This window comes from Balaenoptera borealis (assembly GCF_965194805.1).
Source record: "Balaenoptera borealis genome assembly, chromosome: 3".
NCBI lineage: Eukaryota > Metazoa > Chordata > Mammalia > Artiodactyla > Balaenopteridae > Balaenoptera > Balaenoptera borealis.
Genome location: NC_138866.1, coordinates 8,035,052 through 8,047,289, shown reverse-complemented (window position 1 = coordinate 8,047,289; position 12,238 = coordinate 8,035,052). Strand labels below are relative to the sequence as shown.

The 12,238-nt window shown below is 45.3% G+C and overlaps 1 protein-coding gene, 2 long non-coding RNA genes and 1 pseudogene across 7 annotated transcripts in view; 1 reads left to right on the top strand and 3 right to left on the bottom strand.

Moving 5' to 3' along the window:
- Positions 1 to 1,042: 1,042 nt before the first annotated feature.
- LOC309625309 lies at positions 1,043 to 1,994 on the bottom strand. Its single transcript, XR_014242449.1, has 2 exons — positions 1,790 to 1,994; positions 1,043 to 1,278 (listed from the first exon to the last, which is right to left on the bottom strand). It is a non-coding gene; the product is annotated as an uncharacterized lncRNA (long non-coding RNA).
- Positions 1,995 to 2,065: 71 nt separating this feature from the next.
- AK7 (adenylate kinase 7) overlaps positions 2,066 to 12,238 on the top strand; it is a 61,339-nt gene continuing 51,166 nt past the window's right edge. For 2 of the 4 annotated variants that reach the window (XM_082384523.1, XM_082384522.1), the window contains exons 1-4: positions 2,066 to 2,234; positions 5,403 to 5,591; positions 7,345 to 7,455; positions 10,588 to 10,696. In XM_082384523.1, coding sequence (XP_082240649.1) covers positions 2,130 to 2,234; positions 5,403 to 5,591; positions 7,345 to 7,455; positions 10,588 to 10,696 — 514 coding nt within the window. In that variant the 5' untranslated portion in view covers positions 2,066 to 2,129. The remainder of the gene's footprint in view (positions 2,235 to 5,402; positions 5,592 to 7,344; positions 7,456 to 10,587; positions 10,697 to 12,238) is intronic. The other 2 variants (XM_082384525.1, XM_082384524.1) reach the window with 1 other exon arrangement.
- Positions 3,933 to 12,238, bottom strand: part of LOC309625296 — a 65,127-nt gene continuing 56,821 nt past the window's right edge. The window contains exon 3 of the long non-coding RNA XR_014242428.1: positions 3,933 to 4,392. This is a non-coding gene — a long non-coding RNA (uncharacterized lncRNA). The remainder of the gene's footprint in view (positions 4,393 to 12,238) is intronic.
- Positions 7,617 to 10,554, bottom strand: LOC309625284 (large ribosomal subunit protein P1 pseudogene; annotated as a pseudogene). The gene has a single exon. The product of its transcript is annotated as a large ribosomal subunit protein P1 pseudogene (transcript).

Below are 12,238 nucleotides of genomic sequence, written 5' to 3'. Positions count from 1 at the left end.
GGGAACTATACTCAATATCTCGTAATAACATATATGTAACTGAATCACTCTGCTGTACACCTGAAACTAACAAAGCATTGTAAATCAATTATACTTCAATAAAAACTAAAATATAAAAAAAACTGTTAAAGAGGAAAGGAATAACAGGAGAAGAAAGATCCCTTAGTTGGCATAATAGAATTGATCAATATGAATCTCCTTTCCTAACCTACCAATATGATATAAAATTCTCTGGAAGCCATCCCCTTGTAACTAGCTCATTTACATGTTATCAGTAATGTAAACAAGAATGAAACAAAAATGAGTTACAGTAGCATGACCGGTTGAATAAAAGTACTTCCCTGCTTAACTGCATGTCAATAGGGTCAAACTGAAAATCTGGAACTCTAGAATATTTGATCTAAGAGACCTTTTGAAAGAATGCTGAAGAGTATTTATTCCATCAAGTTTTGTACTGGTCTTACATGAGTATTTTTACATTTAAATTGACAGCACTTTCTTGTTGATATTAAAAAAAAGAATGTTGGGCTTCCCTGGTGGCGCAGGGGTTGAGAGTCTGCCTGCCAATGCAGGGGACACGGGTTCGAGCCCTGGTCTGGGAGGATCCCACATGCCGCGGAGCAGCTGGGCCCGTGAGCCACAATTACTGAGCCTGCGCGTCTGGAGCCTGTGCTCAGCAACAAGAGAGGCCGCGATAGTGAGAGGCCCGCGCACCGCAATGAGGAGTGGCCCCCACTTGCCGCAACGAGAGAAAGCCCTCGCACAGAAACGAAGACCCAATACAGCCATAAATAAATAAATAAATTTTTAAAAAAATAAAAAATAAAAAAAAAAGAATGTTGCTGTGAGCAAGCTGTTTCCAAATTAAGTCTGCAAAATTTCAAAGTGTTACTTTATCAAAACAGAAGTTTCAGTGAGACATATGTATAAAACGAAAGGGAGTTGGGCGTGGGGACGAAAAAAGGAATGAAAAACTCCCATTTGTAGAAGTGTGCTTTAGCGTTGCAGAAAAAAAGCAATTTCACTTTTGGAGACCACTTCAGAAGGTGCTTTCATATATCTTGTTTAATCCTGACCGCCCTGTTAGGTTGGTGGCTTCACCCCTGTTTTACAGCCAATTTAATAGCTTGGGTAAGGTTAAAAGTTTGGCCCCAGTCTCCCACAAATGGCTGCAGAGCTGGAAGTCAAAGCTAAGTCTCCCAAATGCCTGAGTGCCCAGACAGAACCTTCAGGCTGTCTGGAGCTCCCTGGCCATCTCCAATTTCTGAGGCAATCAGTCTTTAAAAAAAAAAAAAAAAAAAAAAGGTACACAGTCAATCCATGTGTTAAATATTTACATTCAACAAGTTAATGTTTAAAGCACAAAAATATTTACTATTCTAAGATAACAGGATATATATATATAGTCCACCATGACCTTTGTGGTTCTGTGATAAGACAAATCGAATGGCATCTTTTAATTCGTCGGTTTATCTCGGCAGCTGCGTGTCTAACCTGATTTGGAAAGGGCAAGGTCCAAATTCTATCCCTTTGTGAATGGGGGTGAATCCCCAGCACAAATGGCTGCTAGCCGCTCCCACCCCAGCCCCGGAACTGCTAAACCAGTTGAGCCCAGTGGACCAAGCAGCCACTGGCAGCACAGTGGACCACACCATGACCCCGAAACTCCATGGCAACAGCCCTTCTTTGCAGTAGAGGATTATGTCACGCCCTCCTGGTCAGACCGCCCCACAGGGGCACGTTAATTCACTCCAACATTTCAGGGGAAGCCTAGGCTTGCGGGTTTTACCTTTTCATCAGATTCATCAGTATTTTTAGTGCTCCGTGTCAGGTGGACACTGGGACGTGTTTCCGGAGTTACCGAATGAAAGAGAGGGAAGGGACGGAGGGCGCGCCCTGCCCGAGGGCCCCCGGCGTGAAGCAGGGGAGAGTGGGGCTCGCGCGGGGACGCAGGTCTGCCTGGCGCCCTGGGCAGGGAGAGCCCTCCTGGCGCGGGAAACCGGAGGCCCCGCCCCCCGCCCCGGGAACGCCCCGCCCCGCGCGCTAGCCCCAACCCCGGAGGGCCGCGGGCCCATCTCCTTGGCAACCAAAGGGACGCTTTCTCCTTAGCAACCAGCGAGGCTCCCACCATGGCTGAAGAAGAGGAAGTTGCTGCCCGGACGGAGAAAGTTATCCGGATCCAGAGGGTGTTTATAAACCTGCTGGACTCATACAGCAGCAGAAACATCGGGAAGGTGAGCGGCGGTGGGTCACAGCGGAACCCCAGCCCCCAACTCCCAGTCCCCCGCCCCCGACCCCGAACCCAGCGAGGGCCTGCACCACCGGGCGCTATCAGGGCCTCCCCTAAGGGACCCTCCCTCGTCCTGGGCACGGCCAATGCCCCCTGCTCCCCAGTCTGCACCCAGGCTAGACTAGCGCCCCACCTGGAAGCCCAGGTGTTTGGAGATCTCCGTTCCAGCCGGGGTTCCTCCCCTGTTAATAAGAGGAAACTGAGGCTTCAAGGCAGAAAGGGGCTTGCCCAAGATCACTTAGCGAGTTGGGGGCAGGACCTGGACATAGGGCCAGATCTCCGACCTCCTAACCGGGTTCTCTTTCCGTTCCCGCCAACTCGTCTGAATCAGGCAACTGACGGAAAAAGAAGTCCAAAACTAAATGCAATAACAAAGCATTAAAAAGACAGGAGTGGTATGAACTTCCTTGTGTCTTTCAAAAAGATTAATACAAATATAGAGAAGATAGATAGATAGATAGATAGATAGATAGATAGATAGATAGATAGATAGATAGACAACCCAAATACAGGAAACGTCTCAAAGGATACACAAGACACTTAACTGTTATCACCTCTGGAGGATGGGAGTCACTCATTCATGAGCTCCTACTAAAAGGCTGGCGCAGTAAATAAGACCAAAAAAGGTTTTGACCCTTGAAGACTCTGCCCCTCTGGAAGGAGACAGACAATAAATAATTACTAGAATAAACAAGATATTTCAATAGAGGATAAGTACTCTGAAGGAAAGAGGATAGAAGAGGTGATTGGGGGGAGAGCGCGGCTGCTTTAAATAGAATTGCATGAAAGAGCTCTCTTGAAAGGTGACATTTAATCTGACATACACAAGATGAGGGTCCAGCCTGAGGAAATCGTTCCCAGAGGGCACGGCAAAGGCAAAGGTTGCAGAGGACAGAGTGGTGAGACTGCAGTGAACCAGGGGCTCCAGGGGACAGCAGGCACGGTGCCCAGGACCCATGTGGCTTTGGGACCACACAAATGTTATAATTTCTCTTAAAATTGGAAGGAAGCAAATTAAATTTTAGAGTCAAAGATAGTGTGTCGTTATAGATATACAGTCATAAAATATCATTTTTAATATACTTTTGGAGGAAAGGGCCCGTGAAAGTCAAAATGTGGCCCAGCTCAGCAACTAAACAGCGCCTCACACGTGGTCAGCAGTTCATCGATATTTATTGTGTAAATTAACAAAGCAGAGTCAAGCCCAAAGGCCCAGATCTTGTGGGGCTTTGGTCAGGAATTTGGTTTATGTTCTAAATCCATTGATAGCCATTGGAGTACTTAAAAAGGGACGTGACATGATTGAAATTAGGAGGGAGGGAGGGAAGAGAATTTAACTTTTTATTTTATCCCCTTTTGATCTCTGATTATTTTTTATGACATAATATTTTCACAATAAAACTTTTCGTTGGTAGAGATTTTTTCCAAAGCTTATCAGTAACAGAATTTCCAGTTATTCCTTAACAAACCAGGGCTTGACTTTCTCAAATTCCAAGTAATTGCTATTGTCTGCACTAAGCAATATGGGAGTAGAAATATAAAGCATCTAAAAAAATGTGGAAACCATGTCTCTTGTCCTTAGGCCCAGCTGGGCAATGCCACCACAGTCCCTTCTCCTCCCCCCCCCCCCCCCCCCCCCCGTCTCTGGGTAGTGTGTCAGGGCGGGGCACCTGTGCAGCCGTGGTTGTCATATCAGAAGGTCCAACTTCACCCCTCCCTGCCTATGCAATCTTGGGCAAATTACTTATTGCTGGGCCTCAATCTCCTCATCTGTGAAATGGGATAATAAAATTGAATATGTGTGTTTGAGAGGTAAATGAAAATATATATGGCATACTTGGGAAAAATAGATTCCAATAAGAGATTTTTTTAAAAAAATAAATTTATTTATTTATTTATTTTTGGCTGCTACTCTTTGTTGCAGTGCGCGGGCTTCTCATCGCGGTGGCTTCTGTTGTTGCGGAGCACAGGCTCTAGGCACATGGGCTTCAGTAGTTGTGGCTCGCGGGCTCTAGAGCGCAGGCTCAGTAGTTGTGGCGCACGGGCTTAGTTGCTCCGCGGCATGTGGGATCTTCCCGGACCAGGGCTCGAACCAGTGTCTCCTGCATTGGAAGGCGGATTCTTAACCACTGCACCACCAGAGAAGTCCCCCAATAAAAGATTGAACCTGACACCTTGTCTATTAACTTGGACTGTTTTTTTAATCAAAATAAAGGGGGTGGGGCATTCTGTTGTGTTTTTACTCCCAAGGGGTGATATCGTCATGATTATTTACACGTGTTTAAACTATAAATTATATGTCTAATATATACATTAAAATTATTTCTATTTATATATGAAACCCATGAACATTGCATAAACAACTCACAAAGACAGCTTCTGTAAAACAAAAAAAAGAAACTTTGCCAACCTCATTCTATTTCATTATTCATAGCCACTGGTCCCATGTGGCTGTGGAACGTTTAAAAGTGTCTAGTCCAAATGGAGATACACTGTAAGTGTAAAATGCACATCAAATTTCGAACACTTACTATGGGAAAAGAAAACAATATATAATATCTCAATAATGTTTATATTGATGACATGTTAAACTGATAATGTTTTGGATATATTGAGTTAAATAAAACATTACCTAAATTTTTAAAAATTTAAACTTTACCTAAGTTAACTTCACCTGTTTTTTTCTCCTTTTGTTAATGTGGCTGCTAGCAAATTTAAGTTACCTAAGCTGATCGCATTACATTTCTACCTATCTGTTAGACAAAACGACCATTGTGAATTTAGCCCAGCTCTGCCTGATGCTAGGGAAGGATAATACCCTTAACGAGCTTTTAAGCTCTCCGAGCCTCAGTTCCTCGCCTATGAAATGGGGAGTCATAATAGTGAATAGACACTTCACTGTGTCGCCTATGAAATGGGGAGTCATAATAGTGAATAGACACTTCACTGTGTCGTTGTGGGAATTAAACCAATTTCAGTGAGATACCGGTGTACAAAGCATGAGTGGCACCAATAGCAAGCCTTCAGTAAAGGTGGTTTTAGAATCATCATTCATTGACTGGCCTTACTCTCCGTTGTTCTTAGTATTCAGGAAACTCCTGTTTGCTTGCAGTTTCTTTCTAACTCTGTCGTCGGGGCTTCACTTGAAGAAATTACCGAAGAGGAGGAAGAGCACGGTGAAGATAAATCAGCGGTGCCAGAAGCCTCCTCAGCCAACCTGAAGGAAGGCACGTTCCAGATCGTGGGCACACTTTCCACGCTCGAAACCCCCTGCCCCAGCTTTGCCGTGGAGACCTACTATGTAAGTCCAGAGGGGCTGCTGAGACGGGACGAAGGGGAGGGCCACCCCCTGCTCCAATGCCCTGCCAATGTGTTTGCTCCTCATCTCCTCTCTCCTGCCAACGTGAGACGGTGGGGAAGTTGAGGAGAGAGGTGAGGGCAGGTCTTCCTCCCGTGATGGAAATTAACAACCCTTGTCTCTCCACTTTCAAGTCTTGCCTGCAGCACAGAACTTAAATGAGATATTCTTAGAAAGTATGGATCTCATTTGGACTTTCAGACTCATAAAGTTCTCTGCCCTGTGTTTAAACTGTATTCTGCCCTGCACCACCCCAACATGGCTCTGGGCCATGGCCCGCGCAATCTGTGAAAGAGACATCTCCTTTGGTAATAAGCCACTCGAGGATAACACCATTATATCGCTGTCTTACTGAGAAATACTGCTGCCTTCACATGACAAATTCTACACAGTCCTCATCCAAGGACTTAAATACCTGCAGGAAGGGTGACCCTCCCAGCCTAATTCCTCCCGTCACCCTGCCTGCAGCTCTCTAGATCCTAGGAGGCGGCTTTGCACATGCTGTACCCTGGAATAGCCTTCCCTCTTCCCTCCCCCAACCAGCCCTATTCATCCTTCACGATTTAACTCGGGTTGTCTTCTCCTCCAGGAAGCCCTCCATGATTCCTCACTCCCAGTTTAGATTCTGAGCTCTCTACCTGCCTAGATTCTAACACTTTTCTCACTCCATTGTTATTATCTGTCTATTGTGGGTCACACTATTACCATCTGTTCCTTGAGAGTAGAGACAGCACCCCATTTATTCTCATGTGTATCCTTGCACGGTGACAGACAGCACTGGCCCTCAACAAGTATTCATCAATGAATGAATGAGTCCCCTCCTACCATCTTTGGGAACTTTCTTCACCACTTACCCCCTTTTACCCTCTTCTGGATCTTCACTCGCCACTGGCTTCTTTCTTTCCACCTCTACGTATGCTCACATCTTTCTCTCTGGAAACACACACACGCACACACACACACACATACACACATACACTCTTACTTTGGCCTCCCTGCCTCTTTCTCTGCCCCTGGCCCCACCACCACTGAACTTGAGAGAGGGCTCAGCTACCTTTGCAGGCCTCACTCCTGCACTCTCCAGCCCCCACCCCTTCACAGGAGATGCCCTGGCCACTGTCACCAGCCGGCTCCTCATTACCAAGGGCCTCTCTTCCCCGCTTCCCAGCAGCCGCTGCTGGCAGACTGCCCTTACGCATCCACTCCTTCCCTTTAAATGCAGTTTTTCTCAGAGCTCCCTCCCTTCTCCTAATAGGCGTCCTTTCTAAATCTAATTCAGTCCTATAGCTTCAGCTCCCCTGTACAAGCCAATGCCTTTCAAATCCTTCTCCAGCCCTGTTGAGCGACCTGCACATCCAACTGCTTCCTAGTCCGCTCCCCCAGATGTCCTGCAGCACTTCTATATCAACTTACCCAGAATGAAGTCTCTCACGCTCCTCTACAAAACTACTCTGCCCTAATTTGTATTAAGGGCCTTGCTGTCTGTTATCAGTTTAGGCTGTTTGGGGCTGCAAGTAATAGAAAAAAAAAAAAAAAAGGCAATGCAAATCAGTAATCAACAAGGAATTCATCAGCTTATGTGGCTGGTGGTCTCAAGGAAGGACCTGCTTCAGGCCTGGCATGATCCAGGGGCTGCAGCTCCTTTTCCTGCCCTTTCCTGAGCTCTGTCTTCCTCTGGGGGTGACTTTATCCTCAGGTTGGCAGCAAGGTGGCAACATTCCAGGGCTTTGCACACAAACGCAGCAACACTCTGATGAAGAGAAGTTCTCAGAAAAAGGAGGATGAACATTCCAGCAGCACCCCACAGGTATCTCCTTGAATCTCAGTGTCTTGAGTTGAGTCACTTGCTGATTCCTGAACCAATCACTTACCCTGAGATCAGTAAGGCCCATCCCTTAAGCTAGAAGGTGGAGTTAATTTCCCACAGGCTGAGAAGAGGCGTATCTGAACAAAATTGGGGTCTGTTGGGAAAGAAGAAAAGGAGATGGATGTTTGTAGACAACCAAGAGTGTCCTTTATACCATTCAGCATGCACTTGCCCCCGTCACAGCTGCAAGCCTGGTATTGCTGTGGGCTCTTGGCTTCCCACTATAGACTGGAAAACACACACACACACACACACACACACACACACACACACACACACACTGCGAGTGCTGTGGGTTCAGTTTTATTTGGGGTTTACTGAGGACTATAGCCTGGGAGACAGCCTCTCAGAGAGCTCTGAGGAACTGCTCCAAAGAGTTTGGGGTGTGGGCAGTCAGTATGCATATGGTTTTGGTGAAGGGGCCACGTGCAATCAAGTACACATCTCAGCAAAAGGTCGGTGCTAGTCACAAGGAGCAGATCTCTCCAGTCATGACTTCGGTGCTTTTCTAGGTATGAGAAGACGCAAGATATTGGGTTCATAAAAATTTCTCCTGAAGATGTCTGTCTGAAGTCCTGTTCTGCCAGTTTTTTCCAGAGCACAGAGTGCCTCCTTGCTGACCTCAAATTAAAGAGCTCAGCTTTTTTTTTTTTTTTTAACATCTTTATTGGAGTATAATTGCTTTACAGTGGTTAAGAGCTCAGCTTCTTATTGGACATGTTACTAAAGAGGTTTAGTCAAAAAGACCAAAGTCCCTGTCATCATCAGACTCTTCAGATTCTTCTTTCTTTGCGTCTGCTTTCTTCTCCTCAGCGGGGGCAGCAGCGGTGGAGGGGCCAGGACCTCCTGCTGGGGCAGCTCCACCAGCCCCTGCATTGCAGATGAGGCTCGCTGGGTTGACCTTGGCCAAAGCCTTTGCAAACAATCCTGGCCAGAAAGGTTCAACATTTACACCGGCTGCTTTAATGACAGCACAGATCTTGTCCTCTGTGACCGTCGCCTCATTGTCATGCAGGATGAGGGCCGAGTAGATGCAGACGAGCTCCGAGACGGAGGCCATGGTGCGGGGCCAGTGCTAGGCGGGGGCTGCCGGACAGATGAAGTGAGGGTCTCGCCCCAGCGCGGCCTTAGCTTCCTTAGAAGGATGGAGCACCTTAGCGGCAGCTGAAGAAAGGGACGCCTCAACCCGTGTCTTTAATCGCTCTCGAAAGAATGCCTCCTTTCCATTCTCCTGGCTATTTGCGTTGCTTCAGATCTCCATCACTGATCACTCTTTATACCTGAATTTGATTCAGTGAATGAGTATTGAGCACTTTAAAGACCCACGGATAAACACGGAGCTCACAGCCTAGCAGAGACTCTGCAATGTAAACTAGTGGCTCCAGAGCAGGACAGTGACATGATGACAGAGGTGTGCACACAGCCGCGTCCAGAGCACTCTGAAAAGGGCAGTATGAATTCTCAGTCTTATCTATAGAGCCAGGCAAATGGAGCTTCAGACTCCTCCCTGCCACACAGAGCAAGACCCCCTACGCTCCTCTGAGCCGGAGATTCTGCACAGCTGGCCCTCCTTTGGGAGCTTGGGGTCTACTGCTGATGCTGGGACTGAGGCTGAACCTCCAGGGCTGAATAGAGCTTTCCAAGCAGATAAAGGGACAAGGAAATGACACACAAGGGGGCACCTGGGAAAGTGTATGGTGTGCTTTGGAATAGAAAGCGTCGGTATAGCTAGAGCTTGGGTTCTGGGGAGCCAAGGGGAAGAAGCAAGAGTGGCATGAAAGGTGAGAGAGAGTGGAGGATGGAAAAACATTAGGCTGGTCCAGGTTGTGAAAGGTGCTTTTGCCTGGCTCAGCAAATGGCCTGCTAGTCCGTGAACTTCCCAGGCTCTGCTGAGTGAGCTTGTACTCACCCTTTCAGCCCAGCTCAAATGTCACCTCCTACGAGCCATAGTCCCATACTTCACCTAGTCCATCAAACCTCAAATGTACTTCTATGAGAGCCCTTTCTACATTGGGGGCTGCCATGTAGGGCTGTACAGGTTGCACACTGCACAAGGATGCCCAGCTATGGGCATGAGTAGGGGCTGAAAAGTGATGTGTTCTGCTGGCTACAGTGTGTCCCAGACTGGGTGCCTTATAATTTTTCCACCAAGAGCAGGTTTCCTTTTTCTAATTTGTACAAAGGCTTCATATGCACTTAGTTGCACCCTCGTCCACATTAGACCCTAGTTATTTGTTAAAATTTTGCCAACAACACACACACACACACACACACACACACACACACGCTACTCTGTAGTATCAACAATCATACATTATTTATTTTGCCTTTGTCCTCGGGGTGAAAATCAGGGCCCACAAATATTTATTGGGGGAACAAATGAACGCACAATCATGGTCACTCAATATCTGGTCAGGATGACCATTCTCTTGAAAACGTGCCTGTTTCACCCTCAATCAGTCCAATCATGATTTACCAAGTCTGCGTGTTTTCCTTTGGACACAATGATCACCAAAGTTACTTTCATCTCATGTAAGAACTTGGTATTTTTTAACCATTAAAAGTTTCTGTTTTTTTAAAATACTCCCCGCTGTCAACTGTAATAAGGTACCTTACATCTCGAATGAGACCAGATTAATTCCATTTTGAGGATTCTGAGATAATCCACATTAATCACTTATCAGCACTTCTGAGTGATTCATGGTCTATAGTTGCTCAAAGAAACTTGCATAGAGCTTGAGTTTGTTTTAAATGCCTCACACATTTTCTTCCAGTGTGTTCTAATTCTTTCCTCCTGAATCGGGGTTTAAACAGCATGCAGAAATAGTACCTAAGATCATTATGCAATTTTCTTATTCATCTGTTCCCGGCTATTTTCATAAACTTTGTTACTTGAAAACTATACACAGAAGAGAGCCAAAATTTCATTTTAAATAAAAAAATCCTTCTGCGAATGTTTCCTGTGGGACTATCCAGGCAACATATCTCATTTGGAAATTGTCATTCCCATCTAAATATTAAGGTTACTTTGTTCGGTTCTTGCGACAAATGACTGTCAACTTTCTTTTTCAGGCTATCTCTCGAGAAGACCTTCTCATGCACCTGCTGGAGTGTGATGTTATCATTTATAACATCACTGAGAACCCCCAGCAAGTGGAGGAAGCCATCTGGGCAGTCTCTGGTCAGTGAGATGCACCCTTGATCTCCAGGGACGGGACTTTTTACTTTACCTAAGAGTCATCTCAGGAACACTAGGCAAATTAGGACCGTGGAAGAACTGATCTGAAATTCACCTAAAACAGGAAGTGAAATCAGACTAGTGAATATGCCTGTGGATAGCATTAAAAGATAAACAGAGGCATATGAAAATATTTAAGAGTTTATGTGAGGGACTTCCCTGGTGGTCCAGTGGTTAGGACTTTGTGCCTCCAGTGCAGGGGGCATGGGTTCCATCCCTGGTTGGGGAAATAAGATCCCACATCCCACATAATGCGCAGGGTGGCCAAAATAAATAAATACATAAAAATAAAGTTGACGTTTACTGCATTTGACAGTGTTTCTTATTATATATAAAAAAAAGAAGAGTTTATGTGAACAAAAATCAATTCATATTGGGAATTCCCTGGCGGTCCAGTGGTTAGGACTCTGAGCTTTTCACAGCGGAGGACCTGGGTTCTATCCGTGGTCCGGGAACTAAGATCCCTGCAAGCCACGTGGTGCGGATAAAAAAAACAAAAACAAAAAACGATCCGATTCATGTTGGAAGTGGTTAGGAGCTCCACCAACAGCAGCTAGGGACGGGACTTTTATAGAGAAAAGCAGTTATTTGACTGGCTGTAACTTAAGTGTTTCCCTTATTTGGGAGAGCCTGGTTGACTGTTTGTGATTAGCTGTTCTTAGGTTTGGGTTTGCTTATTTAGGCTGCTAAGCTATTAAGACCACCTCAATCTAATGGCTTCCTTGTTTAATTAATTTAGCAACAGGAGCTTCCGAAGAATAGAATTTTTTAAATTGAAATGTAGTTAATGTATGATATTATAAGTTATAGGTGTACAATACAGTGATTCAAAATGTTTAAAGGTTATACTCCGTTTATAGTTATTATAAAATACTGCCTGTTCCCTGTGTTGTACGTCATATCCTTGTAGCTTATTTTATACCTAATAGTTTGTACCTCTTAATCCTCTACCCCATAAAGCCCCTCGCCCCTTCCCTCTCCCCACTGGTAACCACTAGGTTGTTCTCTATATCTGTGAGTCTGCTTCTTTTTTGTTACATTCACTAGTTTGTTGTATTTTTTAGATTCCACATATAAGTAATATCATACAGTATTTGTCCTTCTCTGTCTGACTTATCTTACTTAGCATAATATGTCCATCCATGTTGTTGCAAATGGCAAAATTTCATTCTTTTTTATAGCTGAGTAGTATTCCATTGTATATATATTCACCAATTTTTCTGTATCCATTCATCTGTTGATGGACCTTAGGTTGCTTCCATATCTTGCTAATTATAAATAATGCTGCTAGGAACATTGGGGTACATGTATCTTTTGGAATTAGTGTTTTTGTTTTTCTAGATATAGACCCAAGAGTGGAGTTGCTGGGTCACATGGTAGTTCTGTTTTTGGTTTTCTGAGAAACCGCCATACTCTTTTCCACAATGGCTGCACCAATGTACATTCCCACCAACAGTGCATGAGGGTTCCCTTTTCTCCACGTCT